We start from the raw sequence: 17,592 nt of genomic DNA on the forward strand, positions 1-17,592 counted from the left end.
CTCTCTCCTTATGCACAATCACTTTGAAGTTTCCGCAAAGTTAATATTTCACTTTGTTCCTAAGTCCCCATTTATGAACTTAATGAAGTCCAAGTATCAGAAGAGAAAGTTAAAGTTTACACATGGAACTTTGATTGTTCTCAAGTGACTCAGTGGTTTAAAAAATTATTTGAAAAGTCAAATCACTGTCATTTGCAAGAGACACTTTAATACCCAAGTTGAGGGTAAGAAGTAAGGCACAGAACTATGGGCTATGCATGTCCCAACACACCTTTAACAGAGTAAAAGCAGTTATATTTTACCACAATATAAATTCCATGTAAAACAATTCATGATATAAGGGACTTTTATTATGTTTAATCCCAAACGATTTTAGGAAAGTTACAATTATTCCCCTCAGAAAGTCTAAGCATATCATTGTTTTTAATCTATCGTAAACTACATTATTTCATTCTGCTTCGTGACAACCCTTAACTTTATCGTTCCTCCTCTTCCAAGAAAGAAACAAGAAACCCAGTGCTTAGGACAGCCAGGCGACCTGCCCAGGGTCATAGAACTTGTGACTTGCAGGTCATTTCACGAACACCCAGTTGCTAGAAGGTGGCTTGTCTGACTTTGAACAGGCTGTACTTTCCACTGGACCACATGGACAAAGTGAGCAGATTTGCTGTGTGTCTGATTTTAAAGCTTCTAAACAAAGCGTTATATTAGGAATTATTTTCCTCTTCCCAATATCAGTACTCAGTGTCCCTGCGCTTGACTCTTAATCATCTTCTGCTCTGGGCTGATTTGTTCTTATAAAGAAATAGGTGTGGCTGAGGGAATTCCTCAAGAAGAGACGTGTTCGTTATACACATGCCTGCCTCTGTGATTTCTAAGAGAACAATCTCTGTGTGCATTTTTAGCCTTGAGCTATATGAATTTGAAAAGGATTGAGCAATACTGTAAAGCTCTGTATACTTTTACTGTATCTCAAGGTGATGAGTCTGAAATGCGAGTCTTCAGACACAAGCATGCGTCTCACTTCTTCCAATCATGATGGAGCCCGTTGAGATGAGAGGAAACTGAGGCTGATGTTACCCTCCTGAAGGTTAGGAAGTGATGCCTGACCCAGCTGTCTCTCAGCGTAGCTTTGAAACACCACTGAACTTTGGGATTGTAAAATGATATACATGGAGATTTTAATGCATTGGATTTTTTTTCCCCTCCAGTAAGTTCAGTGTAAAGTCAACCTGCTCACAAGGAAAGGAAGAAGTGCTAGCACGCACAGGGTATCGACTACATACCAGGTGCTATAGGAGTGGCTTTCAGTTCGTCACCTCCTTCCATCCTCACAACACCTCTGAGAGTTGGGAATTGGAACGGTGGAAGTAACTTCTTCATGACCACCCAGTGGGCAGAGGAGCTGCCGCCAGCTCTCCTGGCTTGAAGGAAAGCCTCTTCAAGAGCTCCTGGTCACCTGAGATTGACCAGCCTCCCGACCCCAGCATGGCATGCAAGGCCTTTTCGGACCCTGTTCTCATCACCCTGTCACCCAACACACACATGCACACATCGCTTCACCTCAGCTGCTCCCTCTCCCTGGCTGTGTCCAAGAGACCTGGCAAAGCAGAGCCATTCAAGTTTTCTGAGCCCAACAGCCAGTATAATGCCTCTCAGGCTTGACACAGCATCTTCCAGGCTTTACACAGCATCTTCCAGTTCTTTGCAATGTCCCTCTCCCTTGTCTGCCCCAGGCTCCTGTCCTGACTTGGGGAGCTCCTACCGTGCTTTGTGGACCAGTCCCGGGCGTGTCCTTCCCTGCAGTCTTCCCTAACCTACACAAGCCTGCTTTGGTTCTACCTTCAGCTGGCTGCTTCTCTGTAGCTTAGATACAGTTCTCATTGCACTGAGCACACCCCACGGGTGGGTTCATTCATTCATTCATTCATGCTTAACTATTAATAATTAATAACAATTAAATATTCATTGAGCCCCTAATCTGTGCCAAACACAATGCTGGCCAATTGCCCTTACAACGATAAGAAAGAAGTGGACTCTTTCCACTTGGGCTTGCTAAGGCACAGAACATAAACACGGAGCGAGAGGTCCACCTGACTGGCACTTGGGGAGTCAGACATCAAAGAATGAAGCCATAGAAGAAAGCTGATGCTGGAGATGGAGAATGTGTTAAACCGAGAGCTTCATTCTGGAGAGGTTCGGGTGGAGAGTTCCCACCTTGGTTTTCTGTGCTGGTACATTTCTGTTTCTTTTTGTTCTATGCTATTTTGGGTGGAGTTTCTGTTTCCTGTAGCCAGAAGAGCCCTAATGGAGTCCTAAAAAAAACAAAAACAGAAACAGAAACAAAACAGGCCATGCCTGGCAGAGAAGGCCCTTCTAAGGAAGGGAGCAGTTGGAGCAGTTGGGCCAGCCTCGGGGCACGGCTGGTAGAGGGGAAGGCTCCGAGGAGGGAGATGGCAGGTTGGAGAGGGGAGGCTGGAGATGGGCGGGCTTGGGAAGGGCCACGTAAAGTAGTCTCCAACGCGTGGACCTTATGCCCAAATGGCTTAAGGAGCTGCCTGCAGTGTGATTTTTAGAAGGATACATTGGTGGCAGGGTAGAGGATGAGCTGGAGACAGAGACTGGGGCTCTGGGACATCAATGCAGTAACATTGAGGTATCTGCATTTTTGCTTTCAAAACCCGTTGCTGTAGGCAAATTTTTAAAAGCCCACCTTTTCCATTTTTAAATGATGACACTATTACCACAGCTAATTATTGTTTTAGACTTGTACATTTTGAAGGCCTAAGTTAGTTAAATTGTTTTTTAGAAGTTTTGCCAGGTTTGGGGAGAAGAGTGGGAGGAAGCAGAAAACCCACTATTCCACTGGGGTGGATAAATGGGCCCCACAGAGTTGCGTTAACCTACAGGGCTTCTGTGTTCAAGACATAACCTTCTATTCTGCCATTTTCCTTAAACATGCACTTGGAATAAGTGTTTGATGAATGAATTAATGTGTTTGCATTCTTTCTTCATTCTGCCTCCTACCTGCAAAGACAGAACTGTCATATATGCCTTTCTTAGAAAAGCTATGGACTTTAAATATTATCTGCATTGAATTTGATCATAAAACAAAAAATACTCATTAACCTGAACTTCACAACCTTAACCTTTAGTACCTATGAGAAAGTTGTCTACTAATTAAATAGTTTAAAGGTTATTGAAATGGAAATGTTATTAGGAGAGCAAAGGTTTTCTTCCAACTCAGAGTATACACTTTCAAATGGGGTGAAAAAGGGCAGTAGTGTTGAGGCTGCTAATCACGTTGGCTCTAGTCCAGTAGTTCTCAAATTTTAGCATACCTGAGAATCCTGTAGAAGGTTTGTTAGTACACAGAATTCCAGGCCCTCTCCCATCATTTCTAGTACAGTAGGTGTGACCAGCAGCCCAGCTTCCCAGGAGATGCTGATGTTGCTGGTCTAGGAACCACAGTTTGAAACTGCTGGTTGGGGCAGTAGAGTAGCACAGTTAAGTATATAAGGCAACTGGAGAACTAAGGCTAAATGACAGTGATTAATTAGATGTAATCTGTAATCATATGCATGTGTATATATGCGTGTATATGTATATTTCCAGCATTTTTATACTGACTCTCCTAGAATATAAGCAAACTGCACCTTAGGCGTTTTCTAAATAGTGATTGCTTTGATGCTGTTTCCTCCCATTGTGGAACGGCTCGCTGGCCCCTGCAGGCATCTCCCCTGCAGAGGAGGCGCTGCACAGTGGTGAGAGCGTGGGCTTCAGGGCCAGTGGCTGTGTGGCCTGAGCCCTCCTAAGCCTCCTTCCCTTCCTTTGCATGCCACGGGGTAGCATCTCACCTAAACTTTCTTCGGAACACCAGCTACCTCTGTAGCCCATCCTCTCCTGCGCGCTCCCCTGCCAGGGCCCCAGCTGCTCGGGGTCCCAGGCTGCGCCTCACTCATTCCTGTGACCCCGCAGGACTTGCTGCTGCAAATGGGCTTTTGTATTTCCAAGGCACTTCATCAATGCTTATTGAGAAAAGGAAGGAAGAAAAGAGGAAAAGGAAAAAAGAGAGAGGGAGGAAGGAAGGAATTTTCCCAGGTTGCTCATTGTCTTTGTAAAATTTTTTACTGTAACTTTTTTTTCCCTTTTTCTGAGACAGAGTCTCGCTCTGTCGCCCAGACTGGAGTGTGTGGCCGGATCGTGGCTCACAGCAAGCTCTGCCTCCCGGGTTCATGCCATTCTCCTGCCTCAGCCTCCCAAGTAACTGGGACTACAGGGGCCCACCACCACGCCTGGCTAATTTTTTTGTATTTTTAGTAGAGATGGGGTTTCACTGTGTTAGCCAAAAGTAGGGAAAGATCCATTAGGTAGAAAACCTAGAAGTCATTTAGGTTGAACCATATGCAACTGTTGATACCTGATAGTTTTTGATTTGCAAAAATAAGGCAATTTCATGTGGTTCAAACTAATATCTATTTAATATGAAGGTATATGAATCCTGGTAAGAACAACACAATTTGCAAGTTTTAGAATACAGTCCACTAGGAGTGGACACTAAGCTTGCAGTTTATATGCTCTGGAAGACCCTCTTTTTAAAAAAATAAGGCAAAAATACTAGTAAGGTATTCTAGATGGGGCCACAGAAAGGTCCCTGCCTGAGAGAACCTTGGAACTTGAGCATGTGCTTCAGAACTTCATAGTGAAGACACGTGCCAGGGGCCTGGCTTGAAGATGGCAGCTCTTAGGACAAAGCACGTGTGAGGCTGGAGAGCTGCTTCTGCAGAATCTGTAGGAGAACAGCACACCCACTTGGCAGAAAACTCAGGAGCCAGAAATCCATACAGTCCGCTGAGCCAAGTGGAGAGATGAAGGATTGCTGGAGCACCTCGTTGGTTTTGAACAGTGCTGTTTCCAAGACAAAGTGAGCCTCCAGGTCGGACAGACTTCAGAGGCAGACAGTTTGTCCTTTCGTGGAAGTTCTTACGTTCATATGTTTCATGCATTTTCCCTCAGATGGGATGTTTTGGAGTGGAAGGGGAGCTAATTAAGTAAATGTAAGCCATGCTAGGCAAACACCCAAGGAGGGAGCAGGAACAGAAGCTGCGGAAGCCTCTCAAGGAAGCATGGGGAGGGGGTGGGGTGCCAAACATGGAGTCCTTGGCATTTTCAGAAAAGTTGCTGAAGGGTTTGCAGGAGAGTTGTGAGATCCAGAAATTACTATTTGACTGGGGAGTAGTAGGTGCCTTTATTGGGATGCTTTAAAGAAATCCTAATTCCATAGTTAGCTGAGCCCAGCAAACACAAGCTCATATTTTGGGAGTGGATGTCCAGAAAATGAATTCTTTTTTTTTTTTTTTTTTTTAATCTGGAAGCATAGCTTATCTGGTTGCCCTCTGGGCTTAGTGACAGCATGCACCCCTTTGAGTGTTGTGTCCTGGGCCACAGCCTAGCTGCTACTTCCCTCAGTTTCCCTCTGTCCAGGGGCTAAGCTCACTAAGGTTCGTTGGTGGAAGGTAGAAAGACCAGGACTCGTGGTCTCCTCCTCGATTTTGGAACACGGAACTACCAGACCTGCCAGGATGGTGCTTTTTTCCTTGGCGTGCCTAATTTAAGTGTTTAAAATGCAAGTATTTTTAAACAAACTTGACAACCACAGGATGTGCAGATTAGCACTCTATGTATATGGTAGCTCTGCCAGTGTAGCCTCCTGCTTGGCGAAACTCAGCAACATGAATATTCATTAATAAGCCCATGAGAGGGACTCCAATGAACTGAAATTCTGAATTTTGAAGGGCCAGTCTGGATGACTTCTCAGCGTACCAGTATGCAATGGGCACAAGGTGGCAGTTCTTTTTTTAAATTTTCTGAGAACTGATAACTGTTAGGCCAGTCTTGGGTGTGCCTGTGTATAAAGTTTCTAGTGAACTCAGAGTCGGCTTTCTGGGGTAGACACCTCAAGGCTTTGTTTAATTGTTAGTTAGATAGTTAGAAATAATCACCACCAATTTGCACCCAGCACAGTGATCTGAATCTACTACCAGATTAAAACTCCGTCTAGAGGTATTGGGAATACTGGATATTCACATGCAAAAGAATGAATTTGGACTCTTACTTTACACCAAATACAAACACTAACATTAAATTTATTAACTACCTAAACATAAGACCTAAAATTATAAAACTCCTAGAGGAAAATATAGGGGAAAGTTTCATGACATTGGGGCTGGCAGTGATTTCTTGGATGTGACACCAAGAGCACAGGCAACAAAAGCAAATATAGACAAACAGGATAATACCGAACTTAAAATTTTCTGTGTGTCAAAGGATGCAATCAATGAAGTGAAAAGGCAACCTATGAAATGGGACAAAATACTGCAAATCATATATCTAATAAGGGCTTAATATCCATAATGTATTTTTAAAAACTCCTACAGCTCAACAACAGCAACAACAAAAGTAAATAACCCAATTTAAAAATGGGCAAAGGACTTGACTGGACATTTGTCCAAAGATGATACCCAAATGGCCAACAAGCATATGAAAAGATGCTCTACATCATTAATCATTACGGAAATGCAAACGAAGACCCAGAGAAATATTATCTCACAGCAGCCGGGTGCAGTGGCTCAGGCCTGTAATCTCAGCACTTTGGGAGGCCAGGAGTTCCAGACCAGGCTGGCCAACATGGCGAAACCCCGTCTCTACTAAAAATACAAAAATTAGCCAGGCGTGGTGGCACGCACCTGTAATCCCAACTACTCGTGAGGCTGAGGCAGAAGAATCGCTGGAACCTAGGAGGCAGAGGTTGCAGTGAGCCAAGATCATGCCACTGCATTCCAGTCCGGGGTGACAGAGTAAGACTCCATCTCGAAAAAAACAAAAAAATTATCTCACACCTATTAGGATAGCGACCATTAAAAAAAGAGAAGGTAACAAGTGTTGGTGTGGATGTGGAGAAATTGGAAGCCTTGTGCACTGCTGCTGAGAATGTAAAATGGTGCAGCTGCTTTGGAAAACAATATGGCAGTTCTTCAAATAAACAAAAATAGAATCACCATATGATCTAACAATTCCACTTCTGGGTATATAGCCAAAAGAATTGAAAGCAGGATCTCGAAGAGAAATTTGTATACCTATGTTCCTAGCAGTATTATTCTCAATAGCCAAGAGGTAGAAGCAACTCAAGTGTCTATGGATGGATGAATGAATAAAGAAGATGTGGTATAGGCATGCAGGGAACATACTTTAGCTTTCAAAAGGAAGGAAACCCTGTCCCGTGCTGTAACATGCATGAACTTTGAGGACATTATGCTAAGTGAAGTATGTCAGTCACAAAAGGACAAATACTGTCTTAATATGAGGTATCTAAAGCAGTCAGATTCACAGCAACAGAATGTGAAAGCAGAATGGTTGTTAGGGGCTGAAGGGAGAAGGAAATGGGGAATTGTTGTTCAACAAGTTTTAGTTTTGCAAGATGAAAAAGTTTTGGAGATCAGTTGTACAACAATGTGAATATGCTTAACACTACTGAACTGTATGCTTAAAACACTTAAGATGATAAATTTTAGATTATATGGGTTTTTTTGTTTTGTTTTCTTTCTTTTTTTTTTTTTTGAGATGGAGTTTTGTTCTTTTGCCTAGGCTGAAGTACAGTGGCACTATCTTGGCTCACTGCAGCCCCCAATCCCCAGGTTCCAGGGATTCTTCTGCCTCAGCCTCCTGAGTAGCTAGGATTATAGGCACCCACCACCTAATTTTTGTATTTTTGGTAGAGACGGGATTTCGCCACGTTGGCCAGGCTGATCTTGAACTCCTGACCTCAGGTGATCCACCCAGCTCGGACTCACAAAGTGCTAGGATTACAGACGTGAGCCACCATGCCCGGCTATATGGGTTTTTAAACCACAATTAAATTTGGAAAGAAAAACTCAATCTAGAGAAGCAGATGGTACCAACACCTTTCCTTTATTTTTTAAATTTTGTATTATACTTTAAGTTCTAGGGTACATGTGCACAACGTGCAGGTTTGTTACATATATATACATGTGCCATGTTGCTGTGCTGTACCCATTAACTCGTCATTTACATTAGGTATAGCTCTCCTAATGCTATCCCTCCCCCTTCCCCCACCCCACGACAGGCCCTAGTGTGTGATGTTCCCCTTCCTGTGACTAAGTGTTCTCATTGCTCAATTCCCACCTGAGTGAGAACGTGCGGTGTTTGGTTTTCTGTTCTTGCGATAATTTGCTGAGAATGATGGTTTCCAGCTTCATCCATGTCCCTACAAAGGACATGAACTCATCCTTTTTTATGACTACATAGTATTCCATGATGTATATGTGCCACATTTTCTTAATCCAGTCTGTCATTGATGGACATTTGGGTTGGTTCCAAGTCTTTCCTATTGTGAATAGTGCCGCAATAAACATACGTGTGCATGTATCTTTATAGCAGCATGATTTATAATCCTTTGGGTATATACCCAGTAATGGGATGGCTGGGTCAAATGGTATTTCTAGTTCTAGATCCTTGAGGAATCGCCACACTGTCTTCCACCATGGTTGAACTAGTTTACAGTCCCACCAACAGTCTAAAAGTGTTCCTGTTTCTCCACATCCTCTCTAGCACCTGTTGTTTCCTGACTTTTTAATGATAGCCATTCTAACTGGTGTGAGATGGTATCTCATTGTGGTTTTGATTTGCATTTCTCTGATGGCCATTGATGATGAGCTTTTTTTCATGTGTCTGTTGGCTACGTAAATGTCTTCTTTTGAGAAGAGTCTGTTCATATCCTTGGTACCAACACCTTTCTTGTACTTTCATTGAAGGTCAACTCAAGTTCATTTCTCTTGCCCAGCACCAGAGGTTGATCTGAAGCCAGCCTGTCTGAGAGTCCACAACAGAGTCAGCCCTGCTGGGACTGTTCAGATCTTCAGCCTATCCAAGGACAGACTCCCCAGATTAAAAATTACCCCCCATTTCCTGCCTTTGGGCTACTTTAATGCCTCTCAGAAGTGTCCTCAGGGAAACAGCTCTGGAAGGAAGTAAAAGTCAGGGTAGAGCTGGTAAAAAGTTCTGTGCATAGAGGCAAGTGAGGCTACTGGCTAAAAATGATTGGGTTTCAAGTAGTCTTGCACCTGCCGCCCTAACCACACATAAGAGAAGTCACTACTGGGACAACCAAAGCTCCTTGATGCCTGCACCTCCTCCTGCTTTATTTCTTCATCTCCAAAGGGATTCATCCAATGACTTCTTTTGGCAGGAACATTCTAGCTCAGAGAAGGCCAGCTGAAAATTAAGAATAGCGGTTTGAGGAGAAAGTAGGAGAAAGGCTCATAAACGTCTGAGATAGAATGTATGTGAATGTCCATGAAGGCAGCCACATGCCTGTGAATGTAAGTCACACAGGAAGGTGCTGGCCAATGGTTTGTGTGAAAGCACCCCCGTCCTTGCCATGGCCACATTAAAAAGCGATTTGAACACCAGCCCATATGTATTGTTTTCTTCTCTTTCAGAGGGGACGATTCAAGGGACTTGAGGAAAGCAGACAGCGTTTTCCACGGAAATGCTGTCAGGCAAGCTACGCACAGAACTTCCAGACACATATTTGGTGACTGTTAACATGGAAATCACTGAATATGGGTATATTTTTATGCCACATAAGGACATAAAATTCCCCCACTATAATAGAAAAATGTGTAGAGTTCTTCCTTGAAATATCTGTACTCGGTTTAAATTAGCAAGTATACGTGGTCAGAATTCACGTATTTGTGTTAGTTTTCCAAGTGAGGATTTTTTTTAAATGACTTTCTCTTCAGGGTCACGTGTGTTACTTTAAAGGATGATTTTAGCACTTTTTATTATAATGGATCTTTTTTAAAAGAATGATGGAAGGTTGGGCATGGAAGCTCTTTCAGCCTGAGCTTTAAGCAGCCCTTTGAGTGACCTGATACATGTGAAATACACACAGGTGCAGCAGCCGGCACCGCCAGGTGTGCTGTCAATTATAGCCACTGGTATACTACTGATTTTTAAGGTAGTTCCAGAATCATGGTTAAAAAAATGAAGTCTCTGACTCTGATGTTTCCTACATGATCAAGGTCAAATTTTAGTCATTTTTCAGATCTAATAGACGGCCTCTCTCCCTGGCTGCTCTCGGAGCAAAGTAGCCGCAGCTGAGATTTTCCTTCACAAATTAAATATATATATAGTTAGAGAAGCCGTTGCTGATGTTTTCAAAAAAGGAGTATTTACTTAGAAAAGCAAAGCAACTTAGTAAACTGCTTGCTTTACGTAAATAAACTCTTTGGAATCATGTGGTATTTCCATGAGATGTCAGGGCTGTTACCTGCAATCAGATAAATTTGCATCTTACAAAGCTAAGCAGGCTTCTTTTTCATAGGACTTCTCAGTGGGCTAGCATACCCCAGAAATCTCCCAGAGGGGCTAAAGGCTGAGTGGTTCCCACTTTTGTCTGCCCATGGAAAGCTTTCAATGCTGGACATCTCTCAAGCTAATGTTCTGAGCAATATACTTTGGGAGAAGTGAGGCAAATGCAAATGAAAAAGAGAAAAAGCTTCCATGTTATGGGTGTGCTTCGTAATTTACACTGTTACAGCTCCTTTTTACATACTTGACTTGTTAATTCTACTTCCTTCTTCAGGCTGCTTTTGATTTTGGTTTGTTCGTACCAAACCTTGCCTATCAAAGTGTTATATGAATCGCTATAGAAAAAATTTCAACTGAATTAAGAACACCAAGGAAATGCTTTCAATTCCCATATTCATAGAATGTTAGCACCCGGGGTGGAGAAAAGCAGGAAATGGCGGGGACATTTATTTCATGCTTATGTCCCAGCCCAGTGATGGCCAGACTTGTCTCGCCTGACAGTCAGTGGCTGCTGGAATGCACTGCCCCTGCGCCCCGCAGGACTGAAGGGCTCATTCCCCCAGCCGCTGGGCAGGCTGCGGGCAGAAGCCCCCAGCTGAAGGAAGCTGTGTTGTCCAAAGCCCACATCCAACGACTGTGTAACCTGAGGGTATAAAAGCTCAGCTTCTTTGCTGCAATTTGGGACAAGTCTGAAGGACCAGCCACACTTTAGAATTCCTTGAGGTCAGCTGGGGTTTTTGTTGAGACTGCCTTGCCACACCCACCCCTGCCCAATCCTGCTTCCCACGCATGCTACTGGCCTCGGAATCTGCTTCCTAGAAAACCTGGCCAGCAACAGTCTCCGGGAAGGATGAAATCTCAGGCTAAAGCTAAAAGTGGAAAGTAGCCACTTTATTTGCCTTTTAATTCATTTTAATTTCCATCCCAAGCTTCCATTCTGCCTAATGGCAATATCATAGTCTTTGTCAATTTAGAGTAAATTCGGCCAGTGCAAGGATTCCCTCTCCCCACTTCCCCCTGGGCTTACATCTCCTTTCCATGGGACTTCGGGAGTTGTCACCTCTTTCTGCCGGAATCCATGGAGACATCCCATATCCTGTCCGCAGGCTGGTTTGTGGTCTGTGCCTCATTTGTAGCTGCATCCTTTTTGGCTCAAATATCAGGTCTTACCTGGCAGCTACCTCTCAGTGCCACGTCCTTGCCACTCATAGCTGCATGGAAAGGACCATTCTTCTGCCTCCCACTCGTGGTGGGCTACTTGGGGACAACATGAGGTTGCCTAATGTGCCACTGCAGAAATTGTTTGTTTATAGGGCAGAAAACCCACTGTAGTAGAGGTCCATTGTTTAGCACTGAAGTATTGTGCTAAAAAGTAAGTGATTTACAGTTGTCTAGAATGTCCTGAAGAAGAAGTTATTTTTTGGTATCTCTGGTTGAAATAAAGGCCGTCAGACATGTTCTCCTGCAGAAATAGGTTTTAAATTAGTTCCATGCAACCTCCCACATTGCTTTAACATATCTCTTTTGAGTACCTTCCATTTATGGGTTTGTTCAAGATGCTGGGGACATAGAGAAATACACAGGGAAGACCCTTGATCTCCCTAGTTTATATATATATAGGAATTTGGTCTCTATAGAACCAGGGCCTCTTCAGCAGTGATTTCAGTATGAGGGCCACAAACAAGATGGCATTTGCTTTCATTTCCCCCGTCGGAGTTAGGTGAGATCCCACTTTCAGTGGCCTCCCCCGAGGGAACATCAGCACTATCTTCTGCTCAGTCAATTGTCACAACCGTTGACTCTCAGAATAGTCAGCAACTTAGACTTTCTCCATGAATTGGCAATGCACAGGCCACATCTGGCTGGCAGACATGTTTTGACTGGTTCGTACATTGTTTTTAAAAATATTTTTAATTTTAGAGATTTTACAACATTTGGATTTCTAGTTTCTCTTTTTTTAAAAAAAAATATCTGGTAGGCCAAAGTTCACAGCCTCATATGGCAACCAGTTTAACCAAAGTAAGTGCTGCCTCGTCCACCCTGCTGCCTTCAGATGGGGAAGGTGCTTTGCAGTTCAGCACAGTCTGGTCAGACAGCCACCCTCCCTCACCTCCTTTACCCTCTGGGCCCTGGAGGCCTGTTCCTGGAGGATTTTGTCTTTATATTAATCAAGGCTGACAGAGCTGCATCCTGGGGCTTGTGATTCTGGCCCCACCTACTATAGTATTTACCTGACCAAGCTTCGGCTTGGTGCTTTGCACCTGCATCAAGATATTTGACAAGCAGTGGATGTAGGTGACTCACACACTGTTGATTGTGATGTGGACTGTTTCACACCCTTAACAACCATCTCTATGACAGCCATTGGTGTTGATTGAGAGATCTCACTCATTTGCTCTCCCTCTAGCAATGATAGGATGCAAGACCCAGCCCCCTCTGCGGTTGGCTGAGGCTATATGGCACTTCAGACCAGTAAAGTATGAAAGGAGATGAGGTACATTTCCAGATGAGCGCATTGTCTGCCTGTGCAAGACGCCCAGAGCTGTCTTCTCCTCCCACTACCACAAACAGCAGCATTCAAGTTGGTAGCTGCTGCCAGCTGAGTCCCAGAGGGAGGAGACACGGAGCAGACCCCCAGCTAAGGAACAGAGGACATGGAGCACGAGTGAGATGTAGATCTTGGTAGATATGAGTAACTCAGGTTTTGGGATCTTTTGACCCTGCAGCATGCCCTAGCCTGTACTGAGTAATACAGTCCATAAAAGAGACTTCTCCAAGAGTTGTGGGAAAAATTCTTCTCAGAAACTGGTTTCCACTTATCTTATGGATCCTAAGAATCTTCTTTAGCTTCTAGGAACTTTAGACCTAACTGTAGCAGAAGTGGGATATTTGGGTAGGTGTTCTGACTTTTCCCCTGGTGTAATCTTATTTTTTCTACTTCTTATCATATTATAAGAAGGCTATGTTTTTTTTAAAGGAAGAGCAATACTGTATATAAAAGTTAATTATTATATTGATATAATTTACTTTCAAATACATGTATATGTCTCCCTTGAAATAAATTAATTTGTACTGATATAAAACAATTAAACCCCTGAGAATCTATTGCACATATCTTACAGGGTATGTGCATGAATGTGGTGTTTAACTCTTGAGACATATCAGAACTTCTTTTTAAGAGTGGACTGTGGGCCGGGCGTGGTAGCTCACGCCTGTAATTCCGGCACTTTGGGAGGCCAAAGTGGATGGATCACGAGGTCAGGAGTTCAAGACCAGTCTGGCCAACATGGTGAAACCTGGTCTCTACTAAAAATACAAAAATTAGCTGGGCGTGGTGAGGCATGCCTGTAATCCCAGCTACTCAGGAGGCTGAAGCAGAAGAATTGCTTGAGCCGGGGAGGTGGAGGCTGCAGTGAGCCGAGGTCCTGCCACTGCACTCCAGCCTGGGCAACAGCAAGATTCTGTCTCAAAAAAAAAAAAAAAAAAAAAAAGTGGACTGCAAGAGAGATTAATGGATTGTAGGACACTGGGATTTTTGCATCAAAAATGTTGCCTTCAGAAAGATCTTACCTTTTCTATGGTTAATAATAATAAACACTTATGGACTACTAGTTTAAAGTTGCCAGTGGTAAAGGGGAAGTATTTATAAGGAAGTGTGTGGTTTGAGTTTCTTTTATATATCTATTTTTGTTTGCATAGGAGAACTTGCTGGTATTTAGGGTTATTTGCCATTAGTTGCTTGAAGTAGTGACAACTGCCCCTAGACTCCTTCCGTGGCCTTTAACCCTAGCAAAGGCATTCTTGCTTAAGCAGATGACATGAGACATATCCAGTCTCTCTGGAGTTACCTCCACTACTAGTTTTCTATTGCTGTGTAACAAATTGCCATCAACTTAACAGGTTAAAACAACACTCAGATATTCACTCAGTTCTGTAGGTCAGAAGTCCAGCAGACTCAACGAGGTTCTCCACTCAGAGTATCACAAGGCCCAGTTAGGCATGGACCAGGCAGACTCTTATCTGAGGGCTCTGGGGAGGAATGCACTTCCAATCTCATTCAAGTTATTGGCTGGATTCAGTTCCTTGAGTTTGTAGATCTGAGCTCCTTACTTCCTTGCTGGCTGGCTGCTAGGGACTGGCCTTTGCTCCCAGTGGCTCCCGTCTTCCTTCTCACATGGTCCCCCCATCATCACGTCAAGTCTTTTTCACACTCTGAATCTCTCTGACATCTCCTTCTGCCCACAGCTGGAGAAAACTCTCTGCTTTTAAAGGATTCATGATTACACTGCACAGTTGGGTGCAGTGGCTCATGCCTATAATCCCAGCACTTTGGGAGGCCGAGGTGGGTGGATCACTTGAGGTCAGGATTCGAGACCAGCCTGGCCAACATGGGGAAGCCCTGTCTCTACTAAAAATACAAAAATTAGTTTTGGGTATGGTGCACATGCAATAATCCCAGTTACTTGGGAGGCTGAGGCACAAGAATCTCTTGAACCTGGGAGGCAGAGGTTGCAGTGAGCTGAGATCGTGCCACTGTACTGCTAGCCTGGGCAATAGAGTAAGACTCTGTCTCAAAATAAATAAATAATGAAGGATTCATGATTATCCACCCAGATCACCTCCCCGTCTTTAGGTCGAATGATTACATCTGCAGAATCCTTTTTACCATATAACATAATCATGTAACATAATATCATGTGGCATAATCAGGGGAGTAACCTTAGGTGGCAAAGTCAGTCATAGGGGGCATCTGAAATTCTGCCTACCACATCTCCGTCCACTCTACTACCTCGATTTCATAGTCTTTGGTAACTGCATTTCTCCTGTTTATCCCCTACCAACTCCCATCCAAACGGGTTGCAACTCATGTATTTGTTGAGCAAGCGAGCTATCAGTGCAAGTGTATATTTTTTATTCTTTTTTATTGAGATGGAGTCTCACTCTGTCACCAGGCTGGAGTGCAGTGGTGTGATCTTGGCTCACTGAAACCACAGCCTCCTGGGTTCAAGCGATTCTCCTGCCTCAGCCTCCTGAGTAGCTGGGACTACAGGTGCGCACCACCATGCCCAGATAATTTTTGTATTTTTAGTAGAGATAGGATTTCACCATGTTGACCAGGATGGTCTCGATCTCTTGACCTCATGATCCACCCGCCTTGACCTCCCAAAGTACTGGGATTACAGGCGTGAATCTCCACACCCGGCCATTTTTTATTCATGTTTATGTGACATGTTTGGAATAGGTGGTGCAAGATGGTGATGAGAAATATTTGGGTAAGGTTATAGGCAGCATGACAGAGTAATTGGGAGCACTTGGGAGCACAAACTCTGGAACTAGCTAGACTCGTTTACTAGTTGTATGACTTTGGATAATTCACTTAATCTCTCTCTGTCTCAGTCTCCTCATCTCTAAAATGGGGACTATAATAGCAACAACTTGGCAGGATTGTAGAGAGGAGTGAATGAGTTAGTAGAGTGCTTAAACAGATCTGGCACAGGGTTACCACCACATGAGTAAGCGTTTTAATTAGAATAATGCCAGCTGCTATAACACACACATTCCCAAATCTTAGTGGCTTAATGCAGTCAAAGGTCATTTCCCACTTGGATCATGGTCCAGTGGGGATGTTTCTGGTTGGGTTGCATTGTTTGTGGTAATTTAGGAACCCAGACTCCTAACATCATATGGCTCTCTCTCTAAATCACTGGCTCTCTAAGTAGATCCAACAACCCTGGGTTCCCTGGGACCATTTCAAATTCAGGTCATTTCTACAAGGCTCTCCTTTTCCAACTGTGTCTCTGCAGAAGCCTAGTTTTTTTTTTTTTCTTATTCTTCAACCAACACAACATAACAAGTGAAATATATAACCAGATGTGAGAATCCAACTGTCTTCTATCAAGTTAGATAACAAAGAGATTTGCAAAAATGGGACATAATGCTACTTTGGTCATTTTTTTGTTTGAGCCAATATGGTTAATTTGTATTTAAAAACTACTGATATTAGCATGTGGGGCCTATAAAATTTATATTTTTATGTTTCTAATGTATTAATATTCTGAAGTTTTCTTGGTAAGTATAAACAGATGCAACCCACAGAAGCAAAAGCTTTTTAGGGCCCTAAATAAATAACATAAAGAGGTTCTGAGACCAGAGTTGGAGACACAATGATGTAAATCCTGAGAGGCTGTTCCGGTCAGCTGGAAAATGAGTCTCGCTGGGCCGCATCAGGGAGGTTTCTATGGGCCATTTCTGGAAGTAGCACATCATTTCCACTTGCATTTTCATTGAATGGGGACTGTAACTGGCTACTGCTCAACAGAAAGCAGAAATGGGTGGGTCACCACCTCCCAATCTTTACCATAGTTGACTGTTTGCAAGGGTTTATTGCCTCTTGCCCTAGGCATATCACAAGTATCTTGTTTAGCGTTCTCCAAGAGCAATAATATGTGGTTACATATACTCAGACCACTTCAGACAATTCTAGAATGAGCCTAGTTTTTGCCCCAGTCATTTGAAAGTTGGCAGACACTTATCTGAAATAGCTATGCATTTAACCACATAAGTAAAAGAAGAGATATCAGTCTTTTTAGAATCAGGTGGTATTGTAGTAAGAATGAAATAGTCTAAAAACATTTCTGATCTGCTTTGAAACTAACAGTAAAAGATGGCGGGAGCTAAATTTAGAGGCTCTTTTGTTTGTGTTGTTTTTGGTTCACTTTGATATCTGATACCAATTACATACAATCTACTTTATAAGTTGAGAAATTGATGACCTTTGACAAGCAACATCACAGGTTGCCCATCTTACACTTTTTGGAACAAAGCATGAGTTACACACACACACATACCCACACCCATACTTCAAGGTTCAGTTCCCTGGAATATGTGTTCAAGGTTCAGTTCCCTGGAATATGTGTTCAAGGTTCAGTTCCCTGGAAAATATGATTGAGTTTTATACTGAAGCTTTGAGAGCAGGACTTGAGTGGGTCCTAGTACAGACTTAGACAAGATTGTAAGGTAGAAATTTGATTTTTAAGAAAAGAATTTTAAACCCAGAATTTCATATCCAGCCAAACTAAGCTTCATCAGTGAAGGAGAAATAAAATCCTTTACAGATAAGCAAATGCTTAGAGATTTTGTCACCACCAGGCCTGCCTTACAAGAGACCCTGAAGGAAGCCCTAAACATGGAAAGGAACAA

General features: G+C 43.2%; 1 protein-coding gene across 3 annotated transcripts in view; it reads left to right on the top strand.

The window, feature by feature from the left end:
- Positions 1-17,592, top strand: part of CHN2 (chimerin 2) — a 320,147-nt gene that overhangs the window by 212,217 nt on the left and 90,338 nt on the right. Inside the window, exon 1 of one of the 3 annotated variants that reach the window (XM_033193756.1) lies at positions 12,779-13,057. The exons of the other annotated variants lie outside the window; for them this stretch is intronic. Within the exon in view, the coding sequence (XP_033049647.1) occupies positions 12,872-13,057 (186 nt within the window). The 5' untranslated portion in view covers positions 12,779-12,871. Of the gene's footprint in view, positions 1-12,778; positions 13,058-17,592 lie in introns of those variants that run through there. 3 annotated transcript variants of the gene reach the window in all.

This window comes from Trachypithecus francoisi, unplaced genomic scaffold, assembly GCF_009764315.1.
Source record: "Trachypithecus francoisi isolate TF-2019V2 unplaced genomic scaffold, Tfra_2.0 Lachesis_group4, whole genome shotgun sequence".
NCBI lineage: Eukaryota > Metazoa > Chordata > Mammalia > Primates > Cercopithecidae > Trachypithecus > Trachypithecus francoisi.